The following is a 25,858-nucleotide window of genomic DNA, read 5'->3' as shown; positions in this document are numbered from 1 at the left end:
GCATTTCTAAGTGATTATACTATGTCTCTGCTGCTGAAAGACACAAGGCACATGGCCAAGTGATTTTAGCCACCCAAGATGTGGAGTTAGTCCTTTAGAAATACAAGCAAGGACTGCAACAGAAAGTTGCAACAGAATATTTTAAGCTCTATTCAGTATATTCCTGTCTCTTTCTAGGATACTGTGAGCTAGAGATGGCCAAGCCTCAGGATTTTGGTATCTACTTTGTCTTTTGGCCAGAATGTTGAGGTCCACCTTTGGGGGGGTGTGCAAAACAGGGGCTCACAGGCACTCGGTATTAAGGGCCAGGGCAGCTTTAAGAATGAGCTCAGGCCAAGAATTCAGAACTGAAAGTATCAGAACTGAGTTCCCCGTCCTTTCACAAGAATCCACTCTAAGTTTTCTCACCCAGGTTTTCCAATGCCCTTATTTAGCTGTTGCCACTGTTAAACAATTGGGAATCAGTTCATCAGTCTTTTAGAATCAGGCAAAAGAAAAAAAGACATATAAATGTAACAAATAAATGATCATAAATGAATAGTTTAGAGCATGCTTATCTCTGTCAGATTAGTGGTAGCAGGGAGATAGAAGTACAGCCTCTACATACATACATGAATAAATAAATTCCTCTTCATTTTTTCCCAGGAAGCCCAAATTCTCCATATTGGAATTTGTAAAAAAAAAAATAGATTTTTTAACAGCCATTCTTATGAAATATTTAATGGTGGAAATTCTTAAAACACTATAGCTCTTCAGTTGGATGACTGCAATTTTTGTTTTAGGACTCAGATCAAGATCTGAAGCTCTGTTCTTGGTGTCCCCACCTTCCTAATTTAATTGGATAGTGAGTAACCAAGGGACAGAACTTGAAAAAACCTGGAAAACTTTCCCTAGAAAAACAAGAGAAGTCCCATCTGAAGAGGCTGAAAAGTATATATTTTATTTTAAGCCCAAGGCATGTCAGCCCCAAGCTCAAAATAGTTTCTAAAATGGGCAACGTTGTTTTGGCCACTAGGATATTTATTCTTTCTTTTCACAAGTCATCTCAGTTAGCAATTTTGAATTTTGGAGACATACCGTATTTTTCGCTCTATAAGACGCACCTGACCATAAGACGCACCTAGTTTTTAGAGGAGGAAAACAAGAAAAAAAATATTCTGAATCAAATGGTTTACTAAACTATTTAATAAACTATAACAGAATACAGTAATACCGTATTTCAACCTTGTAAAGTGAACAGCAGTCAGCAGTGGCATTAAGAACCATCATCACTGTCATTAACAAAAGAGAGACTTTAAAGTTCGAGTACTCTTCTAGTTTTCGTTGAACCCATAGAACTCATCATCACTAGAGTCAGAATTTATGAAGCTCTGTTGCTCACAATCACTGACATCACTGTCTTAGTCAGTAGTGGAATTATTGAAGGAATCCACAATCTACACCAGTTAGACAAGAGCTGCTGCAGACAATTCAATAACAAATCTAAAAAAGCCAGTAATGTCCACGCTGCCCTACTAGTAAATAATAGAAAAAAACTTCTGACAAAAAATGAGATATTGTACGGTAAATCAAACACACAGCGGACTAAGTAGCCTTTGAAGAATAAACTTCATACATGAAGGTAATGCTGTTCAAATATCCACTGATCCTAAAAAAAATGTGTCTGATCAACTAACAGATAACTGATCCATGGAAAGCTTCCTGATCATCACAGGCACATTCCCCATCACTTCCCCTTGGACTTCATTAAAAGACGGGTTGCCATTTGAAAACACACACCGACCTGTGATTAACAGCTCTCACCTGTGCCGGAGGAGGGGGGTGGAGCAGGGCGCGCAGCAGGTCTTCCCTGGCGGTGGGGGTGAGCAGTCCGTCTCTCCATGCTCTCCGTGCGGCTGGCGGGTTAAAGCCCACGGCTCCTTCTCCTCCGCATCTCTCCCCCTGAGTGGCACAGCTCTCACCTGTGCCGGGGGGGTGGGTGCAGGGCGCACAGAGCGCGTGCCGGCCAGGTGGTGCCACGTGGGGCAAGCAGCGTGCCGGCGGTGGTCTTCCGGGCAGCGCAGCGGCAGCAGGTCTTCCCAGGCGGTGGGGGTGAGCAGTTCCCGGGCGGTGGGGGTGAGCAATCTCTCCGTACGGCTGGCGGGTTACAGCTCTCACCTGCGCCGGAGATGGGGGTGGAGCAGGGTGCGCCGAGCACGTGCTGGCCAGGTGGTGCCACGTGGTGCAGGCATTCGGCAGCGTCCCGGGCGTCGGGCACACACACATTCGCTCTATAAGATGCACAGACATTTCCCCTTTTGAGGGGGAAAAAGTGCATCTTATAGAGCAAAAAATACGGTACTTATCTCTGCATGCATTTTGGAATGCATAAGTAAATAGGTATTTTAGGGTACAATTTAATGCATCTTTAGACAGAAAAACATCTTACAATTCCTGTGCCAGGAGCTCTAGGACTTTCTTCTATCTAAGCATCTATGGGATTGTGTCTTTTATGTAATGTATGTTCATTCTTATTTGATAAGTTGATTTCTTCTAAGGCCCTTTTTTGTTCTCTCTCTCTCCCTCTCCCTCTCTCTCTCTCTCTCTCTGTGTGTGTTTGTGTGTGTTTGTAATAAATATGTTTCCCACTTTTTAGTTTTTTAGTAGGTCTAGTATGCTGAAAGAAATGTGCTGGGTTTAAAATTAAAATATATTTTTCTGCAACTTGAGATGTGATCTCTCTGCTTTCTTTGGGGCATGTTCCTTATTGGAAAGCCCTATCCTTTACAAGTTTTCAATTGGCACTAACTTACATATGCTTTATTTAGGTTAAAATGCTACTTTAAAAATAGTTGCTATATTTTATGTTTGTTTATAAAAGACCATGTATATGTTATTGCTTAATGTTTTGTTCTCTGCAAGCTACTTAGGAATGGCAGGACTTACATGCATTTGAATAACTAAAAAGAAGTCCAAATACTTGAGAATAAAGGAGGAACTTGCTTCCTTTTCTACAGAGAGAACCATTATTTCACTTTTTAAAACTCATACAATTATGAATTTTCTTTTTTGATTGTGTTTATCCAGAAAAGCATCTATATTCATCATCACAGTATGTTCATTCAGGGAATGTACCACCTCCAGGGCAACCTGGACATTTTGATAGTCCCACCTCTTGTGTTAGAATGTGGATAATAATAAACTCCTGTAACCTGACAAGGTGGGTGGGATGAGGGAGAGCAATTTCAAAACATTAAGAAAGATTTGGACCTGTTTACTCAAAAGTCTGCCTTTTCCCGTACCGGCTTGCTCAGGTTTTAAGACTGTTGGGGGTTCTCTTGGGATTGCTGCCATTTTTAATCTGGATTGTATTGTTAGCTTTTTTGAGTACTTTTTGATGTTAAGGTGGAATATAAAGCAGATAAATACATACGTTTTATCATAGAAACAGAGCGACTCAGAAGGGACTTCTCAGGCCATCTAGTCTGACCCCCGGCTCCAGCTGGCTCTGCTCATGTCATGCCTACCATGTGCATGTCTAGCCTATCCTTGAACACCCTCGCCAATAGGGCTTCAATCACTTCCCGTGGAAGCCTGTTCCATACACTTGGGGTCCCAACTGTCAGGAAGTACTTCCTGGCATCCAGATTGAACCTTGGTTCCTTGAGCTTGGCTCTGTTGGCATGTATCCTGCCTTCCTCTGCAGGGGAGAACAGGTCTCTCCCTATCTCTTTGTGACATCTCCTCACGTACCTCATAGGTTGAATAGGGCTATTGTACCCATCTTCATTTAAAATATCCATGCCTAAACCACTCTCCCCAGCAGACTTTGTGGTCTCTCTCTCTCTCATTCCACCCCTCTGCCACCCTTCTAAGTGGTTACTTTTGTGTTGGATCTCTACAGAGACAATCAGTAGGGTGCGGGAAGCATGGAGAAATCCAAACAGAGAAAGAATTCAGCCCATAAATGCTGCATTTCAAACCTTCCCCATACCACACTTCTTACAATTTTTTTTGGCGACTCGATTTAACAAGGTGGAAATACCTCATATAAACTTTTCCCACAGTTTCTCTTAGGAAAGTCACTTCTGTGAAACAAGACTCACCTGCAAAACTGAAATATTTTCCTATTTGTCAGAACCTGGGCCTTTAAAGAAATTGCTATGATGTCCTTCATAGGGTTTATTTCAAGAAATGCCTCTCCATGAGAAACTGAAGTTTAATCTGTAGTAAAAGTGATTGTTGTGATGAAAAATGAAGATAAGAGCTGCCCTTAGCATGCAGAACCAAACTGCTGGCATCCTGTGATGCAAATTTTGGTAGGCACAGTCTGTATTATCTGTGGACCTGCAGAATTTTTGGTAGGCTCTGACCCACTGAATTCATATCTGTACCTCAACTTCTTGGCAGTCTTCCCAGAAATCTTTGTCTTATGATGGTATCTTGAATCAGCCAGGGTCTTAAAATGGGGAATCATCTGTTTGCCAAGAAGATAATCAGATTAATTGAAAGCAAATTTTATTAAAAGAAAGCTAGTAGAAATAGATCGATGGAAAAGATAGACATTGTCAGATAAGACTAATGAGTAAAGACAGAAGTTGTGAAAATAAAGGCTTAAGAATTATTGCGTTATACAACTAACTTCACTTCAGACAAGCGGTGCCCAGGAATTTTGACCATTACCTCAAGAGCCCTTGGAACTATGTCACCCCTGCCTTGTACTGTTCACTACCAAAAGCTGAGCCAATAAAGCTGTATGCTTGCCCGGTGAATGTATTTGACATGGGATCCCTTGTTGGGTTTCTTCAGGCAAATTCAGACAGCCACATTGGTGGCCGTGTGGAGAAATGGGACATTTTTAGTAACAGGACAAATGTGTGGAAGCAGACTCTGCATCCAAGGAAATTTGGTTCTGGGGTTTTGAGCATGTTGTTAGTCTGGGACAAATATCTCAACCGTCCGCTGAATGGGACCAGGATGTTTTTTCTTGGTCTTATGTGAGAAGATGTGGTGGTGGTGCTCATGTTGAGAATACGAAGTTGGATAGGATGAGCGCCCTGGTAGATCTAATTGCATTGACCATAGAGATAAGATATACCCTGTTTCTTGGCTTTGAGCTCTACCAGTTTTGAGGTTCATCCTTTGATGTCTCAGACAAACTGGAACCCAGTCCAAGATTTGATCAACACTAGACCCAGGTATATTGGAGATGTGCCATCTTTTGGGATGTTCACACCATTGTGTGTTGTCCAGTGTCCAACCAATGCACACTTTAAACAAGCAGTGGTTGCCCCAGATGCAGAGAATCCCAACCTCTTGTTTTTATGTTTATTATACCTACTATAAACTTCTCAGAACATTTTCAATTATGAGTAGGCATATAAATTCAAAAGGCATTTGGAAGTACATGTGGAGGCCATCTGGTCATAGGTGGCTATACCAGCTTCCCCCAGCTTGGTGCTCTCTATCTGTATCGGACTGTTGGGAATTATGGGCGCAACAGTCCAACACATCTGGAAGGCATCAGGCCAGTCCGCACCAACTTTAATCTTATTACTAATGAATGATCTCAGGCTTGGCTTTGTTGTCTGAGGTTGCTACATTTTATGCATTGAGAAAAGGAAAATCACTGTCATTCCTTTGGTACATAAGTAACAAGTGTCAAATGAGAACCAAAAATGCTGTTTTTCATGATCTGGATTTGCGGGTGTACATTTCTCTTTCCTATTCATTTCAGCCAGCCAGAGAGAGACACGTTTTTGTTAGCTAGCTGGTTTCCTGCTGGTGGCACATGGACGACAGTCCACACAATTGAAATACCTTTGTTAGGTCAAAAGATAACAAAAACCTGTGCAAGTTTTTGATTTTAGAGTTTGATTTTTTTTTCACCAGGTGAGATTTTGATGGTAAAATCACATTGTCTGCATGTTCAGAATCCCAAGATGAAATGAGGGAGGAATGATCTGCAGATGTTCTTAGTAGGGCTTGCAGGTCATGCAGGTTTAGAACCTGAAGCTGCTCCTGGGTGAGCTAGGTAGGCAGAAATGCTGATTTCTCCATGTTTGTAAATAAAAGAAGTGGCCTTTCTCAAAAGTCTTTTCCAGCTTGGGTGAAATACAGAGATCAACACAGCTTCCACTTACTACCGATGAGGAACTGAGGAGTTCCTATACTCCACATGGGGCACTCTTACATATGCCAGCTTCACAAGTATACGATATTTTTGAATTATAACAAAGTTACATTTAGTGCAATACCTTGTTGGCTTGTGTGACATATGCTGCCTTTTCAGGCATGTTTCACTCAATGGCACTAATTAGTAATCATTTATAACATTGTTCTATATTATGAAGTACTGTTAGAGAATTTTGTGGTTGGAATATCAGTGACCCCACTGATAGACTAGTAAGTTCTGAGCAAACGATAATTATGAAACCTTTTTGTTGGGCGATAAAGAAGCTGCCAACTGGGAAAAAAAATTAAAATCATGTTTGTAAAAGTTTTTTTGTTTTTCTGCAAAAAGGATACTGTTTACTATTTACATTACTATTTGTTGTGCTGAAAGGTGAACTAAATGCCTTATATACCATGAAAATAAAAAAAAGTAATTTTAACTCTCTCTGCTCATGCCTTTCCAGCCTAGCAAAGGTGACTCAACATGCTGGTTTGATGTATACCTATGCAGATAGGCATAGGTGTGTGTGTGGGGGGGGGGAGGTATTTATTTTTAGTAACATTTATGACAAAGATGTGGATTTTTTTCTTTTTCATATTGTTTTAAATAGGAAAGAGTTCTTGAAATATTTGTTTAAAATATTCAGATGAAAAGATAATTCCTTTACCCCAGTTTGCATATTAAAATAAGCCTCGTGGCATGTTAAATGGTATCTAGTTTAGACTGTGGGCTCAGATCATGTCTTGATAAAGATGCTTTTCTCATTTGAACCTGGTTGTACTTGCTACTCTCATCTGCCTGTGCGAAGTATGCAAAGTACATCTGTAACTCACCTGGTCAGCCTGGGCTGTTGCAGGGTTATCTGTGGGCTATTTTCCCCACAAGCAAGCCATGCTATCCTTGTTCTGATGACACAAGCATTGTGCCCAGTTAGATAATTAGAAAATGGTACCTGGACTGCACCAGAGGTTAAAACAAGCTGCTATAGCTTATTTAAGCCATGATGTCTGGTTTGTTCATGTGACCTAGCCCTGTCTATGTTTGAAAAATATATACTCACCTCCAACATGTGTACAATATTTCAACTGTATGCTCTTGGCTTTACTTTTCTTCAACTGCATGTATTTACATTTTTATTCCCGTCGCATGTAATAACAAGCGTCTTCATTAATTACATTGGTTTGTTCAACTGTACCACATGAAGTTGCAGTTCCAAAGCAAATTGGAAGTGTCCAGTTTGCAGTCATGTGTACCAGAGGTCCCTCAGCTTTTTCTTTCTATGGTATGGATTTATAGGGGGGAAATGTTGCACGATTATTTTGAGATTGTAATACTGCTGTTCTCTCTCTCTCTCTCTCTCTCTCTCTCTCTCTCTCTCTCTCTCTCTCTCTGTAAAATGTTCACAGCTAACTATGGACCAAATCCAATATGCAAAGGTTGTTTGTCTTGCTCTAAGGACAATGGATGCATCAGATGTCAGCATAAATTGTTCTTCTTCCTACGAAGAGAAGGAATGAGGCAATTTGGGGAATGCTTGAATTCTTGCCCGTCGGGGTACTATGGTCTCCGAGCCCCAGACATGAACAGATGTTCAAGTGAGTTTTCTCTACTTTGTGTCTTTAAGTCTGTAATTCACTCACCAGTGACTTAGTTTTGAAAATGATAGTCTAAGCATAACAAGGCATTTTGAAGACAATTCCATTATAAGCAATCTTTCTTAAAAGAATGTGTAACTAGCTCCTACATAATTTGTAAATTTATATCCTTGTGGATCTTCCTTGCCTTTCTTCCCTTAGGTGGAATAATTCTCTGAAACAAATGTCTCTCATGGGTTCCATATCAGAATAAATATTTATTATAAGTGCTTCTATATTTATGGGTTTTGAATGTGTTCTTGCTATTCCCCAGGACAGAACCAAACACACCTGTTATCCTTTCTGTTCGAATGGACATAATGCATTTAGGGTGCTATCCAATGTGGTCGCCCATAACCTTCTGAACTTGGAAGATTATGGACATCCAACCAAAGCTGGGAGGAGCACGGAGGCAAGGATTGCTGTCACACTTCTCATGGCCTGGAAAAAACAGGGGGCTGCTGTTGGTTGTGCTGCCTTTTGTCCCTGCTTGCACATCTGCTAGAATGTGTAATATCCCAAAGGAGCCTCACTACTACCCTCTCTGCTTCTCTGGGATGCTTCCTTTTGCCAGTTTTGAAGTCAGATTTGTGACTTTGAAGTCATAGCCAAGAACTGTCCCACCTGTAAGACAGGGGAGGCTGTTCCATCACTGGGGTCCCAAGAGAGTAACCTGGTACATGTTTAGTCAGAGCGAAGGCCTCCAACTCCTGGAAAGTCTCATCCATCTGTGCTGCCTGCTGCATAGTAGCTCCTTTTTCCTAGCTAAACATGCATTGGATTGACTGGGGCTGATGGAGCTGAAATCCCAAACATATGGTGGATACCTATATGAGGAAAGCTGGCTTCAGCACTGTGGATGCACATAGTCCATTGATTTCTGTAAAGGCCTGTATTATTATTTGCTGGGTACTCATGATTTGTGTTGCTCTATTATTTCTTTTGGTTCTTGTTCTGTGTACGTGCTCATTCCTGAAGTGTCATTTTGCCATGAAGAATGAAATTCTATTTCTGGAGCTTTTTGCTTAAGCTTGGCCAAGCAATAACATGCTTTTTTGTTGCTTTCCAAGATTGTTTTGCTGTTTTACACAATCACTCAGGCACTTCAATGTGACTTGAACTTGTGTAACTTCATTCATGCCTGCTAATTTAGGAATTTGCAGCACAGTACTTTGTATATTTACTTGAAAATAAAGCTCACCATGTCCAATGGGGTTTATTCTTTTTGTAAGTGTGCGTGTGCATGTGTTTTATTGCAATCTAGGTTCACTGCTTTCTGTATTTTAATGTAAAGCTTTTGCTTGGGCTGAAGCTAGTTCACATGCACTACCAGATAGAGTGAAAATTAACATCTCATGAAAAACATTGAAATTCTTAATCTTGCCAAGCTTTTCTTTTAAAAACACAAAGTATTCAAGCTCTGATGTAAGAGCTCCTTTTAGGCTTCATAGTTCTTTGACTTACAAACATTTTACCCACATCTTTTTGATTAAATAATCAGTAACCTTTTCCTTGATATAAGTATCTGCTCAAAATGCAGCACTATGATTCTGAAATTTCACACATATGCAACAATATGTTTTGTGAAGTCATTTTTAAGATTCCACAAACATTCATCCAGGGACCTGGAACTGTTTATTACAAAATACAGATTTTGCCTTTTTGGAGATGGGGAGCTTCTTCTTAGAGACTGAAGAGTCTCAGAGTGAGACCAATATAACTATTTTCTTCTATAGGATAATTTCCAAGAATCAATAAGAATTTAGGGAGGTTAATACCTCAAGATATGAAGGGTTTGAACATCATTGTAAACTTTTTCCCCAATGCTTGGTCTTACTTTCTAGCCCTGTTTTTTAAAATGTTATAATTTACTTGAGTGTTTGGAAATAATGCATCCAGTAAAGATTTGAAGCTGTTATTGGGCTGGACATTTTATGGTCCACCACCTCTCCAAATGATCGCTTTGCCATCCTTTGTCTCAGCAGTGGATGGCCTTGAAGTACAGGAAATAACAGGACACCAGCTTCACCTTCTGGAAAGCTTTGTGGTGGTACAAAGATGGAAGGCACTATGGTTCCACCACCAGACCTCTCAGTTCATGATTCCTGTTGTAATCCTGGGCTTCCATGATTCCAATAATCCATGATTCCTGGGCTTCATCCCAGCCTTTTCAGCCCATGTATATTATGTTTGCAAAATGCTTCTGACAATAAATTCACCCCAGTGTTAGTCTCAGTTCAGGGAGGACCCATAGCATAGTAATAGATTGCATAGGCAAGACCTGCAACATAATGTTGCAGTCCTCACCTCCAAACAGAAGTGCTTCTCTTCAGGGTTCCAACCCTGTCCTCTCCTCCACCATACTCTAAACTGCAAGAAACCCAAACTCCTCTCCTCTGTTTTCCAGTTTTCATTTCCAGTAGTCATTCTGTCTTCTGTGCAAGATTGCATCCCGGTAGGCTTCCCCCCACCCTCTGCATTTCTGTTCACAAGACCTGAGCAGGGTCTCAAGGACAGGTCATTTAGCAGGCCTTCTTTTGTATCTAAGTGGCTTTGCTTGGTTACAGTTTTACCAACAACTCATTGTTCTGGGTTCACAGTGATGATGATGATGGCAGTGGAGAAAATATTGGGATAGGTGAACTCAAGGGCTTAGGAAGGTTCAAAATCAAACAATCCTGCCACAGTTCCGCTCTGAACTGAAAGAAACACTGGTCCTCCTCATAGGTTGTCAGGTCTCATGCTGGAACTGTGACTGCCAAGCTGCTTCATTGGCCTTGACACTGGGCAAATGCTTGTAGATGTGGACTCAGGCTGCATTTCTGTGGACAACGTAGGGTAGAGCCTACCACCACCTGTAATCCACTTTGTTTATGCGCTTACAAAGTCTGCTTCAATTTACATCAAGGTATATTTTACATACATGGAACCTGAAAAGATGTCACAAAGAGGAAGGACAAGATCTTGTCTCATTGATTCCAGAGTGCAGGACATGGAATAAGGGACTTAAGTAAGACACTAGGAAGAAGTCCTTCACTGTCAGAGTGGTATTGCAATAGAGGAAGCTGTGGGCTCTCCTTCTTTGGAGACATTCTCTGCACAGCCATCTGAATGGGATGATGTAACTTAGTGGCCTGAGGTAGCAGGGGTTGGAACTGATGGCCTTCTGACCCCTTCAACTCTACTTTTCTGTGATTCTATGATTCTATGAAATCAAATATATACATGGAAGATTTTTTAAAATTGAGCTCTGGGCACTTACCTGATGCCCTCCTCTCCCCAGAAGCTGAGGATGTCAAAGATAACGTGAAGGTCCTTGACAGCAATTCCAGTTTTATTAAAGAAGAATTTAAAATGAATCAAAATCACACATCTGGGGAATTAGAATTGCATGGCTAAAAATAACAAGCATGTAAAATCAACATTGAGGTTAGGCACACTAGGATACAGTGTGTGTGTGTCGGGGGGGGGGGTGGAGAGAGGTGTCAGGAGTTTTAAAGCCAAGGGATCTTGCAGTTTGGAATGGGGCAGAATATTAGGAAAAAAGAAGGAAAGATATGTACAAATAAGAAGTCCACTGCCTGCTCTGTATTACCACTTTACTTTGCACATTATGTACACTTTTTGTTGGACAATAGGATAACATAATCAATAAATATTTGCCTTGTTTATCTTTGATCCATTTGGTCCTTTCTTCATAGTGTGTTTTTTAATTATCCCTTATGATGCTGTAACTTAAATCAAACTGTGCCCTGCTGTTTTCATATGTTATCCAAATATACAAGCAATAGTATTAAGTTCTTATTCTTGCTGTTGGATGCCCTTTCTGACTCTGAACATTTTTTATCTGTTGCTCTGACATTGTTTTCACAGTTTAAAAATAGTTCTGGCTAGTGTTCCTAATGATGGTAACAGTTGGGGGCTTAGGCAAGTTCAGTGTAAAATGCCTAACCTATTAATATCTTTGAGCACAATAAATCTTCAACCCCTTTTAAAAAATTGCTGAAATGTTTTCCGATTTTCACCAGAAAAATGCTAGAACCCCTATCTTAGGGAAAGTATTGACTTGGATTTAAAAGTGCTAGTCTTTCCAAACATAACACTGTAAATGCAACGTGGCTGAGTGGAGAAGTTGAATTACGAAGGGAAAAAAATGGTTCATTTCCCAAAGTTATATTCTTTGCTCATTGTGATCTGGGCATCTTAAATTTGCAAGTTGGTTTAAAGATTTGTGTCCCTGATTGCGGAATGTCATGTAATTTCATCCTTAGAGCCTTCATTTACAAATGTTATTTATTTTGCTGAATTGAAGGAACTTTGAAGGAAACTTCAAGTAACAGGAATTCTTTCTTAAGATGTTGATCACACAATGGTAGACAGAGTCGATTGATTTATTGAGCATTGGATATTGCACATCCAAACCTCTGACCTATAGTGAGGGTTGGGGATATGGGAAGGAATTGTATGGGGTAATTTGAGTGTAATTATCCAATCATTTATTTATTTATTTCTGATTTATATCCTGCCTTTTTCCTACAAAGGCTCAAGGCAGCTTACATCTCCTCCTCCATCTTATCCCCACAACAACAACCCTGTGAGGTAGGCTGGGCTGAGAGTCTGTGACTGGCCCAAAGTTATCCCAGTTGACTCCATCGTCTGAGTTTCAGTCCCCTGCTCTTTACCACTACACCACATTATTTATGGGGATAAATGTCATGTGTACCCTGCTTCTAGTTTGCAGAAACAACCTATGAATATTCCATTCATAAGTTATTAGTATAAATTCTGAATCTTGATACATCTGATTCTTCGTGTGTTGAACAACACATAGTTAACTTAAGAAAAGGTCACGGTTTAAACTCTGGATTGTTTAAGCTACAAATATCTTTAAGTGTTCAATCCCATATCTTCACATAATCCAGAAAAATCTGATTATTCATATTGCTAAATATACATTATGGTTATGCTTACTGCACCATGGGGATTCCTCATAAAAAAAATCAAAATCAAATTAAATAAATGTATGTGTAAATGAGGCCAATGACTCACAAATTCATTTCTGAACTATTTCTACTGAAAAGGAATGTTAAGCCATTTTTTTAAAAGTTATGTTTTGCAGACCTATAAGCTGGAAAATACACGTTATAAAAGGGTAAAATTTTGGCAGACCAGGCTGACAGCCTGTTCCCAAGCTTTTACTGTTTTGACTTGCAAATAAGTTGCTAACAGCACAGTACTGTTCATTGACTTCAGTAGGACATACCCCTGGATAAGTGTTTATAGAACTGTGGCTTAAAAACAAGCTGATGAGGCCTGTGGGCACTGAAGTCTAAATAATCTGGAAGGCAGTAGGTTCAGGAAGTTTGAACCATGGTTTGTTGGGCTGGGAACAAGGGAAGTCCCCACATACTCCCTTCCCATTAACCCCCGCCAGGAAACTTGGTTTTGACACTGAGATCATAGCTTGTTTAAACCACAGTGTCCTGTTTCATTAGAACTGGGAAAGTATAGATTCTTCCTACTTTCTAACCAGAATTATGCAAAAATCAACATTTCTGTTGTGGTCTTGCCTATGGCCTCCATGGAATGCTTCAATGCCCTCCTAAAACCTAAGATGACATGTGTATTTTGAATATTTTTTCTTGAAATAGCTTTTCAAATGATCAGATGTTGGTATTCAGGTTCACCTATATATATATGAAAGCTGAAATTAGCTTGCTGACCACAGAATCCTTAGGTATCTGGATCTGGAAACATCATCTTTTCTGCGCCTGAAGGACTACTATTGGCTTTGGGAGTAGAGCATAGTGGGGTATCATCTTTCCTTTTTCTTTCACTACTTCTTCCTCTTCTCTCTAACATACTGACTGATATTCTTACAGTACCTATTTTGTTCTGTGGTCATTCTGACTGCCAGTTCTCTCCCAGAGCAATCCTGCTACAGAAGGCTGAAAAAAAGAGGGAGACCAGGTCTTGCTACTGTTTGATCTATTCCTGCATGGCTAAATCTTGTTCTATTGTTTTCTATTGCGAAGCTCTATGATTTTTTTAAGCTGTGGGGGAAAATGAGTGTTTGTGTTTTTCCTCCCTCAACCTCTTAGGATGCAGAATAGAGAACTGCGATTCTTGCTTTAGTCGAGACTTTTGCACCAAGTGCAAACCTGGATTTTATCTCTACCGAGGTCGTTGCTTTGGAGAATGCCCGGATGGCTTCGCGCCTTTAGAAGAAATGATGGAATGTGTGGGTGAGTTCTTTTATACATTATTATCCTCTGCCAAAACCCTTTGTGCTTGCTTCTTCCATCCTGAGGTTGCAGATGCCTTCCGAAGTTGTTCTCTGCTTTGCCTGATCAGATTGTCCAATGTATTTCAATATATTTGAACTTCCATGGACTGTCCTTGATGAATCAATGTCCCTGTTTTTCCTCTGGGGATAGATGATTGGGATGAACTTAAAGGAATACTACCAGTTTTAACCACAATACCTTTAAGTGCAACACTCTTAAATATACGAGTAGAAAAAAGGATGAATTTTGACTCCACTGCATATGTGCCAAAAGACAGGAGCATGCTTCAAAATGCCAAAGTGCATCATTCCATCCAACCCACTTTTCCTCATTTGAAAAGTAGAGTCGCACTTCAACCGTTCACTATCGTTCCATTTGCTCCATCATGTTTGTCTCCCCATGCAGCCCATTTCACAAGTAAGGATATAAATTGGGATGGGGTAGCTCAGGCAGTAAAAATCAGAGTCTTAGACTAACAAAATGTATCCCCCCCCCCAGTTCATAAAATGCTAGGGAGGGTGAATCTGAGTTTTATTTTTTAAATACAAAAATACTTTTTTTAATACAAAAAAATCCACCCTTATTTTCCTAATGGTCTAAACCTATCTGGATGTCAAGTTCACACATTACATCACTGTGAAAAAACGTTGGGCAGTGTTTGGTGCATCAACTAGATGGAAATGGCTAATGTGCTATAATAAAGTTAGAGCAGTGCAATTAATCTTCTTACTGTTAATCAATCTTGAATAATGGCTCCCAGGGACATTTCTGTTTCTGAAACCTGATGGCTTTTCTCCAAGCAATTCATAAGGATACTCCAAAGCACTCCTGTGCTTCATTACTTTCATTTTCTTTGAAACTTAAAAAAATAAAATAAAACCCCCTGAGCTGCCATGAAATCATCTTCTTCCTTTAAAAATAACATTCAAACTGATATGGTATGGTGGACTGGGGACTCATGACTGTAAGCCAGGCTGAAACTTAATACTAAACAGAACTGAGATGTAATTGCCCCATTTCGTTTTTTCTGTGCTTAAATCTGGGATCCAACAGTTGTGGTGTATAAAGTAGGATATATCACAGTGCATTACCCTGCATGCAAGATTGCCCTCTTTTACTACTACTTTTTCTTGTAATCACAAATGAAAGGCTTTTGCTCATTTTCGGACAGCTCCTCCAATGCCCTCAAAACCACTTCCATGCTGAGCAGCTCCTTTAAATGGGTCTTCCAAATTTTACTAGGAAGTCATGATGATCTCACATGATGAAGTTGGAGCTGGAATGGGGAACCTCAGCTCCAGGGAGGTATATTTGGCCCCCAGGGCTCCTCTGATAGGTTTCTTTTCTATTCTCCAAGACACCCAGACACTGAGCTTAGGGTGGTTTTCAAGACTGTGTGTGTTCTCAAAGGACAAAGTACCTCTTCCAAGGCTCAGCTACTAGTAGGAAGAGCTTTAAGCTACACCATGCAGGATTTTTTGGCCCTACCACTCTTCCCTTCATCCCTTCCCACCACTGGAATGTGCTGATGGAGAGGTCCTCTAAAATAGGTTCTCTACTCTGTATCTGAGTCATATTGCATTGTGAAAAGATCCATATTAGGGCAATGCCTTTATTTGGCACACCCAAAAGTCACAAAAAAGTGGCAATACCTTTTTAGAGTGCCTCTCCCAGCTGCGATCTACTCAGACAATATGCTCAACCTCTGGAGCCTTCTTCCAGCTGCCAACTCTGAGGACAGTGAGGAAAGTCACAACAAGGGAGAGGGCTTTCTTGGTGGTAGCTCCCCACTGTGGCCCAGCTGGTGCTTCAGAACCAGGTTAAGATGGCCCTCTTCTCTGAGGTTTTTAAAGATTTGCTCAGCCATACAAGAGCTTGAGGGGGATCACCAGATGTTTCTGAGTCACTCTTTTGTTATTCCTTGTTATTGTCTGTTTTACCATTTATTTTTAGCAATTTAAAATTTTTGATGTCTTTTTCTGATTTTATGATATTTTATTGTATTTTATTGTTTCTTTTAATGAAATGGTTAAACTGTTCAGAGAGCTTCAACAGTGAGGAAGTATAGAAATGAAATTATTATTATTATTATTATTATTATTATTATTATTATTATTATAACATTTCTATGCCGCCCCTTGCCGAAACCTCGGGGCGGCTTAGAACATGATAAAATACATTGAAATACAATAGTACATAATAAATTACCATTAAATATAAAAATACAAAAAATACATTGATTTACTACTAATAATAAGTGGAGGATGATGACAACGATGAGTATTCCAGGATCCTTTTGCATGCCAACCATCCGCTGTACCCATGAGGTCTCTTCAAAGGACTTGGAAGCAACTGCCTTCATCCAGACTTGGTGCACGGCTCCACCATTGGTGGAGCCATCTTTCTGGTGACTTCTGTGGCATGATCTGACCAAGGGGCTTGGTCTGGCTGCAATCAATGTGTGATTCCCTTGGTATTCCAGGCCTGCATGAAGAGAGTGCATAGTTCTGAGGTCTCAGGAAAGCTGTCTCAATGTGTGCATACCACCTTTCATTCTAACCCTTATTGGCCATTCCGTAGGAGAGGGAATTACAGGTACTTTATTTGTCTGAAGAACCCTGGAATTGGCTCCTTCCGTGTTCAGGTGTGGTTTACTGCAGAAGCCTCAGAAGACATGGTGGTGTCCATGGCTTATATGACTTTTAAAAATAGGATTAGAGCTTCCTGTAGAAGACAAGTTTGTTCAATGTTGGTTATCATCCCTAAAATCAAGCTGTCCCCACCCCATGTTTAGAATTATTATTCCTCCTAATACCAATGGCAGGAGGGAAGGAGAAAGATGGGGATGGCTATTGTTGGATTAAATGGACCCTTTGATCCAGCAGGACTCCTGTATCCCCATGTCCTATGTCAAGGATAAGCATCTTCCATATGTTTTGGACTACAACTCCAACAATCCCCACTCATGCTGGCTGTTGCTTTTGGAAGTTGCAGTCCAAAACATCTAGAAATCACTAGGTTGCATGCCATTTTCCTCAACCTATGATTGCCTAACCACAAAATAGTGAAAAGCCCTGGGAATGCCATGATATAATATTAATTAATTTCTATACCACCCAATAGCTGAAGCTGTGAACTGGCACATCACCTCAAAGCAACTTGTTTTGAAAAGAGCAGGTGTGAAAATAACAATGAAAGGGAAGAATGGGAGTATCCACAGCAGAGTGGATAACTTACTGCCCTCTGACATATTTGAGGATTTATTTCTTTTTCATTGAGTGTTGGTGGGCATAAGTTTGGTTAACCTGTGTAAATTTCCTTAAGGCTAATGAAGTTCACCTTTTACTGAATAATAAAATCTACTGCTTTTGGTGTCTGACTTTCCAGGGACATATATTTTGAAAGAATAACCTGCAGGCATGAAAACATAAAGGATGCTAACTAGTTCCATTTGTGTATGTATGTTTGTTGGTTTTCCCAGAAGGCTGTGAAGTGGGCCCATGGAGTGAGTGGGGAATTTGCAGCAGAAATAACAAAACATGTGGATTTAAGTGGGGTTTGGAAACGAGAACAAGGCAAATTGTGAAAAAGCCAGCAAAGGACACAATACCATGCCCAACCATTGCAGAGTCCAGAAGATGTAAAATGGCCCTGAGACACTGTCCAGGAGGTAAGCACACAAAATGACAAAATAATCTTTATGAGCTCTTTTGCTCACTCAAGTTATGCTTGGTTAAGAGATATAGAACACTATGTCTTTCTTTCTAAAACTCAGAGAAACCAACTGTCACACCATTGAGTTCTGTTCACCAGTAAAAGCTGAAGTACGGTTTGTATCTATGTGTAATGTACAGAGCAAATTTATGAGCTACTGGAATATAGTGTGTAGAACTTCATTTATCATAACTTCAGAGTCAGCTCTTAAATCAGATGTACAGTCAGGAGTATATCCCACTGAGTTTAACAGAAACTACTTCCAGGCAAGTGTTTGTAGGTAGAAGTGGCTTTGTAATACACACGTGTAGTCGGAACACCAGGTTACCTGGGTTGTGAAGCTACTCACTTGTTCTTTAGTTGGGTTTAGTGGTTAGGTTTAGATTGTACCTGCTTTTTGGTATCTTCTATGGAAACATGGAATTAATTTCAATTTGGCTGTATTTCATTCTGCTTTCACAAAAAGCAAGCTCCTGATATTGTATATCCTCTGTTTATCTTGTTAACTAGAGAAAATACAAGTAATATTTAGTGACTTTGAGAACTCTAATGTCCATAAATATCTGTTTAAAAAGCAAAGGATAAAATCACCCTCCCTAATATTCTCAGTCTGTATATTCACAGAAACATGTGGAATAACTATTAGATTATATAATCAAAGACAGTCACAGATTGTGATGGATTAAACTGAGAACAGGATGCAAGGATATTTTTGGTGGGACAGGGTCAAGCATGTGTGCTTTGGACATATGCTTTCTATTTCTGTTCATTTCGTTTACATTGCAGTGTACTCTTTATGTGGTCTGCCATAACACACTTGAAGCCACTTTTGCAGATCCACGTGGGAGTAATGGGCATACTATTGTGCATTTACACCCATGCTTAACTGAGGATTGGGATGTTATTCATATGTCCATGCGGCTTTTCCCAAGCTATCAATTATAGTACCTCTTTCTCTTTTATGCAGGCTAACACAGCTGCGAGTGCAAAATGACTCCATGTTGTCATTTGTTCTTTCCTTTGGTAATGTTGAGTGCAGCATCATACTGTAATGCAGTGGTCAATTATTGGATTTTCTGGTGGGCCATCCTGAGGAGCCCCAGCAAAGGCAGTGAACCATCTCACTGTCACTTGCAAGCAAGGTCATTTACATCCCCTGCTTCCATCAGCTTCTTTTCCCATGCACTGGTTTGACCTTCTTCTGCTAGAAATGTGAGTCCGTTCTAACCACAGAGAGGGGAAATGATGGTGCCTCCAGCACTTCTGCCTAGCATGGCTCCATGCTGCTAGTTTTTCCTTTACCCGTGGCAGAAATGGTGGGACCAAAGTAGATGTATTAGTGAACAACAGCTGGAAGGAGAAGAAAAAGGAGACAGAAATAGCTGGTGAAAATGGGTGGGGCATCAAAGGCCTGGATTTGACCCAGGGGCTGGCTGTTTGTTGCTGAGTCTTCTGTAAAGAGTTAGGCTGTCTTCACTGGCATTTCCCTATTGTGGGAATACTGGTCTGTTCTTCGTAGTGTTATTTGATAATTTTTTTGTGTAACTTGACCTTTAGGATCAAGAGGACTAGATTTAGATGAAAGGATTTGTCCTGTTTTACATATTTTCCCTTAAATGCTGCACAAAAAATTGTACCAACTTTTGTGTGCATCTCCCATTTTCCCTAATAAAGTGTGCCTTTGTTCATTATTCACACTATTTGTGTGTTTGATGAGAGAACGTCATTGCAAAACTCCAAAAAGTGCAAAGACATACTGAAGTATAACCACATTCTGGTTCAAATTTGGGAAGTATGAGTTTAAGGCAGGCCAAATTAATTTCTCCCTCATCCATATTTAGATGGTAGCATTGCCAACTGTCTGTCTCCTATCCTGACAGAAAGCCGCTCTCCAAACTTTCATACAGAGGCTTCTCAAACCTTATTGTAGCTGGTAATGTAAAGTAATTCTCTACAATGCATTTAGCACAGTGCTCCTCCTCCTAACAATTTCCATCAATAGAACAGTGGCCAATTTTTCCAAGGCAAACATATTTTAAAGTAAGTTGTTCTGTTTGTTATCCCACCTGTGCCTACCATACCCTTTAAATTTTAGCTATAATTACTATATCATATTTTCCCCATTATTCATACCATTCATTATTCATGCTGTCCCCTTGGTTTTGGTATAAGTTACCCCTTTCCTTCATTGTAGTTTCCAGCTTTTATATTTCTAGGCTGTCCTTGTGTCCTCTTTTTAATCATGGTGGTGCCAAGCCATGCTTATTTATTACTATTCACTCTTTCATCTGCAATCAGCTCCTTAACCTCTACAAGCAACTTTTCCTGCTCTTCTAGGGACACTTTCATATCCCTGTAAGAGTCATTATGCTCGTATACATGATTGCCAAAGGATGGGAATAGAAGGGCAGAGAATACATATTGGCAGCACATTCCTGGGGAGGTGATGAAGAGACGTTGTACTGAGCTATAAAGAGATCTTTCCTGTACAGCATTTGGTGCCTGCCCTCTCCGGCATGACCTTTGAGTTTCTGGTGCTGAAATCACGTAGCGTTCAGCTCCTTCATTCTCTTACAGTGACCATACTAGTACCCCTTAGTTGGAATGTTATCATTAGTCTAGGAGTGCATTTTAGTAGTGGGAACACTCCTGGACATTCAGTGACCTCTTTGCTCTGGATGCAAGATGCAGTCAGTTGGTTTGGTTTTGTTTTTTGGTCAACAGCTGCAGGGCTTTTTTTGTCATAGAACGCACCAGAACAGCGTTCCGGCACCTTTTTTTCCAATGGATTTTACGAAGTATTTTGAAGTATTTTGAATCGTAGCAGATCAGCAGCAAACATCATTAACATAGCGCCTGCAGGCTGCTTTTGTGTCTGCTATCTGCTATCTGATAGTGATTGGTGTGTGTGGTTGCACGCTTACTGCTGGCGATGTGAGTTCCGGCACCTTTTTTTTATTTTACAAAACACTGAACAGCTGTATTCCTCACCATGATTTAATTAATTTAATTTAATTTAATTTAATTTAATTTAATTTAATGATTGTAAGCCGCCCTGAGGCTCATGCGACGGGGCGGCATATAAGTTGTCTAAATGAATGAATGAATGAATGAATGAATGAATGATCAGGATGCCACCCTAAGCTACAACTGAAAGAGATATAAAGAAATTGGCCAGATAAAACACATATGGGAAAAGCTGTAGTCTTCCAAACTATTGATAATGTGGCTTTAAAAATGTTCTTTCTTATACATGTTGGACTAGTACACCAAAAAGCAAAGAAAAACAGTATGATCCTAATGAATAAAATAGAAATAATAAATAAAATACTACTAGGGGATGTTTTAAAAATGTGTACCTTTGTCACGTATCAGATAACTTAGAGGAACTATTAAGTGTTGATAAAATGAAAAGGAACATGGTATTGCATAAATGTTTCTTTCAACAACTTCAAACCTTTCCAAACAGTTTTGGATACAATCCAAAATCAGATTTTTCTTGCGAAGAAAACACTTTAACAGGATTAATAGGCTAGCCTTAGCTCTTGTTGCTGTGAGAAATCTTAACTTCTTCACTTTGAGGTTATCTCAGAACTTTGTTTTGCCAACAGATGATTATATGTGACCTGGACTGAAGTCTTACAGTTTGCCAGCGAAAGCATCAGCTTAAATACCTTTGTATGGTATCTTAAGAACAGCCATCTGTTTCCAACAATGTCTTGGTTATGTAATTCTTCTATTTTCAACATTTTTGCAGTACCAGTTTTAGGAAGGTCCCATATATGGGGTCGTTCTCTGGGTTCCCTTTGCCCAAGGTAGATACCTTTCTGAACAACAGCTGGATCGTGTATTTTCAAAAGTAGGAGAACAAACCTATCCACCTTTCTTATTCCTGGCATCCCTAAAGACAGCTTGCCTCCCCAGAAGGAACTATAACATTACCCAGTAAAGCCTCATGGAATGCCTGCAGTCCCTTCCCACCCCATTCTGTCTTAAGATTGTGACCATGCCAACATGACTGCAGATCAACTCCCCCCTCCCCCCGCTACCTTCCTTCCCACTTTTTGTGATGCCTTGTCTGACAAAGACATCTCAAGATCTTGAAATCCAGTATATTTTTGTTAGCTTTTGCTTGGCCTAAAGATATTATGGTAAGTTAGCTCAAAACTCTAAATTCAAAATCAAATATGGATCATGGATTTTTTTATGGCCAACATCGATACCTCTTCCTGTCTTTGTTAAATTCTTCATTAGCTGTCTTCTCAGAGTCAAGGCAGTCTACTCTGGCAAAACTCATCCACCAAAAGAAAACATTGGCACAGCATCCGTGAGAACTGTCCAGCTGAATCAAAGGCCAAATGGAAGAGTTTGTACCACCTCCAGAAGATCCTCACTTTGCAAGGAATTGGAAATTGAACCAGGACCTGAGAAGAAAATTGAAGCTGGCATCGGGCACAATGTAAGCCACTCATTCTTTGAGATGTGCGGAGCAAGGCTGGGAAAGTCTTCTTAAGAAAACTTCATAGCTTTATAATAAGCCATTGGCTACCTGTGTAGCCGAAACAAAAACCATCATCCAGTATCTGTAAGAAAATACACAGTAACATTTGAACTACCTGAATCTTTTCAGTTGTTTTCAAGGGCAGGCCCACTAGAACGCAATACAATAGACAAGTCAGAAGGTTATGAAAGTAATCATAAGATAATATTCTTATTTGAAGTCCCTACTAGCATCACTTCTCATATGCCTGGATTCAACTTCAGTTTGTGAACAGGCATCACAGCATCCAGCACGGATTTGGAACAAGGATAGGCAGGTAATAAAATATACAGCTGAGTGTCAATGGTGTACCTATGATGCTTCATGCTGAAATGGTGGATGAGCTTCATGCATACGATAAACAATACAGACATCAGTACTGATCCCTGAAGAACTCCATAGTCCAGTTTTTAGGGGGCTGAGGCAGCATCCAGTGTGGCCACCCACTTCATCCTGTTGGATGAGAAAAGTTTTAGAAAACAAAGCCTGTCAACCCAAGTGAGATGTGAAGCCCAGGTTAAGAAAAGGGCATGATCCATCATACTTGGCCCTTCGGGAGGTCAAGTAAAATAAGAAATGACAATATTGGGCTGCAGAACTAATTTAGTACTAGGAACATGCTATTGCTTCATAGACCAGAATGCGCAGAAGGGTCTTGGGATGAAAAACAAGACAGTGTTATAATAATCAGTGACTTCCATTACCACCTCATTGACTGGTTAATTGCTTAGTCCAGTCATAACAAAGAGGTTAAATTCCTCACTACCCCCAATGACTGTTGTCTAGATCAGCTGGTCATGGAAGGGAAGTTATCCTGGACATAATTCTAAATGGTATTCTCAGGCCCTAGTCTGAAATGTAAATGTTGAACCATTTGGAAACTTTGATCATAGTACCATTAAATTTAATTTATATTAAGTGGGAAATTGGTAAGAAGGTCCAATGTTGTTATATTCAACTGGAAAAGAGGAAACTTGTCTGGTATGAGGGAAATACTAAAAAGTGACCTGACAGCCAAAGTCAAGAATGCTTTGTAGTTATTCAAAACTACAATAATAAAAGCTAAGCTTTAATAGAAGGTATTTGGTAGACTAGCACTAAGGTAGCACTTAGGTAGCACTAAGTCATCAGCATTGTTAACAAGCAATGCCAAGTAAGCTGGTAGAGAAAAGAAGATTTCCTTCAGAAAATGGAGGTCTTGGACAAATGAGGAAAATAAAAGGGATCATGAACTTACATAAATTAGGCAACAGGAGACACAAAGAAGGACTTTGAAGAGCATCCCAGACACAAGATCAAGGCCTATGTAAGACTTCTGGAAAATATGAGGAGCAGGAAATCAGTTAGGGAGGTAGTTTGATGACAACAGAGCAAAGGTGCACTAGGGGAATATAAATGATTTTTTTCTTTTATCTTCACTGCAGAAGATATAAGGAAAGATGTTTACAGAACTGTTATTTACAGAAAGAGATCGGAGAAGCCAGTATTGGGGAAAAATATGACATTCTTAACCTTGATTGAAAGTTAATCACTGGAACTGGGTGGAATTAATCCTAAGATTGTTAAGGAATTCAGATATGAAACTGTAGATTTTCTAATTTTCAGTCTGTTTATACTGGAGAGCTGGAGACTGGCCAATGTAACACCAAAATTTAAAAAGAGATCCAGGGGGATCAAAGATATCCACTAGGCAGTTTAACATTTGTTCTGGGTGAATTGGTGGAAAGCATTATTAAAGATAAAATCACTAACCATATAGAAGGGCAAGCTCTGCTGAAAAAGAATCAGCATGGTCTGCATAAAGGTAAGTCCTGCCTTACTGAACTTTTAGTTCTTGAAAGTATCAATTGACAGTAGACTTTTGCTGTACTGCACTTTGGAAAGGATTTTAATGAAATTCCTAACCAAAGACTCCTGTGCAAATCTAGCAGTTATGGAATAAGGTCATCTTACAGATCAGGAGGGAGGAGTGATGCTCACTTTCTTAGGAGGAAAGGTTATGACATTGTTGTGTAGTGGTTACAGTACTGAACTGGAAATGACTTTCAACCTAACCGAAGTCACAGGATTGTTGTGAGGAGAAAATGGAGAATGGGGGAAGGATTATGGAAGTCCCTTGAGTTCCTCGCTGGGAAAAAGGCAAGGTAGCTTAGAAAGCAGGTGAATAAGGAGAACAATGACAGAGGTATACAAAATATAGATGATGTACAGAGAGCGGATGCAGAGACATTTTTCTCCCTCTAATAATGCTAGAACTAAAGTCCCCCCCATGAAACTGATTGGTGGAAGATTTGCGATGGATGAAACAGAAGTACTTCTTTACACATCACATTGTCAAAATTATGGGATTTACTTTCAGAAGTCATCATGATCAGCATCAGTCTGGATGGTTTTAAAAGATGATTGGCAAAATTCACGGAGAAGAATCCTGGTGGCTAGATGCTCTCCACTATTAGACCACTATGCCTATGTGTACTAGTTGCTGGAGAACATTGGCAGGAGCTGGCTTGTGTCATATGGGTGACTACTGGATTAAAGCTTCCCTGGAGCCTGAAGTGCCTGATCCTACTTAACCCTGTTTTGGCAGGGTCAGGCTGGGTTGAAATCTGGATGGCTGACTTGAGTCCTGCATTGAGCAGGTGGTTGGACCTACTAGGCACCTTCCAAGTGTAAGGTTCTATGAAGCGATTCAACATGGTGCTGCATCACCATTTTCAGACTGAAGTCAGAGATCAGCCATTTGGGCAAGTAAGGCTGCCTTTGTTTAATAAGAGGGCTGGGAACTTGCTTGAAAAAGATTGGTCTTGACTATCAAAGGCAATGGCATCACGGAGTTCTAACACCCATAAAACACTCCCTAATGCTCTTTCAGCAGGTTGTGTGAATAGTTTGTTCAGGCTTTATACACTGTCCTGGAACCTTTTAAATAAATGTAAAGAAATGTGCAAAGAACAGTTTTTCATATATTCTATTCAGCTGGCAGAAGCCAATTGCCATATTCAAGTCACAAGGCATGGCCAGTAGCTATGTATGATCTTGCTTTTCTTCATGTTGCAATTGAACATAGTGGAGGCAATAAGCAGCAAGGTTGCAGATATCTAGGGTTGTGGCCATGTTAAGCCGAATCCATGGAAGTCCTGCATGGAAATGGCAATAGAACCCCTCTGCTCACATGTTCAGGGTAATATATGAAAAACACCTTTGTTTGCAGCAGGAGAGAAAAGATTTCTAATCTTTGGAGAGGTGAGGCTTTGCCTGCCTAATTTTCACACAATCTGTTTTCTGGCATCATGTGTCAATCTTCAAGCAGAAGAACCGTTTAGTTTGTTTGACCTTCTTCTTACCAGCAGTTGATTCTGTAATCCAGTTTCCTAATTTTACAATCTTGGTTTGAGCAGCTTTTGTGGCTTTCTAATCTCCCATTGTCAAAAAAACAATATATGTAATCCCCATTTTGCTTCACAGTCAGCAAATCTCAAGGCTGGGTAGGTTGTGTATCACAAAATGGGACAATAGACCATGTGTGTAC

General features: G+C 40.1%; 1 protein-coding gene across 3 annotated transcripts in view; it reads left to right on the top strand.

The window, feature by feature from the left end:
• Positions 1 to 25,858, top strand: part of RSPO2 (R-spondin 2) — a 114,292-nt gene that overhangs the window by 55,289 nt on the left and 33,145 nt on the right. For 2 of the 3 annotated variants that reach the window (XM_044421994.1, XM_044421993.1), the window contains 3 exons: positions 7,561 to 7,749; positions 13,890 to 14,033; positions 17,557 to 17,745. In XM_044421994.1, coding sequence (XP_044277929.1) covers positions 7,561 to 7,749; positions 13,890 to 14,033; positions 17,557 to 17,745 — 522 coding nt within the window. The remainder of the gene's footprint in view (positions 1 to 7,560; positions 7,750 to 13,889; positions 14,034 to 17,556; positions 17,746 to 25,858) is intronic. The other variant, XM_044421995.1, reaches the window with a different exon arrangement.

Source organism: Varanus komodoensis, unplaced genomic scaffold, assembly GCF_004798865.1.
Source record: "Varanus komodoensis strain SLA01 unplaced genomic scaffold, ASM479886v1 scaffold12, whole genome shotgun sequence".
Lineage (NCBI taxonomy): Eukaryota > Metazoa > Chordata > Lepidosauria > Squamata > Varanidae > Varanus > Varanus komodoensis.
Note: the sequence above shows the minus strand (reverse complement) of the source record. Positions and strands in the feature narration are given on the sequence as shown.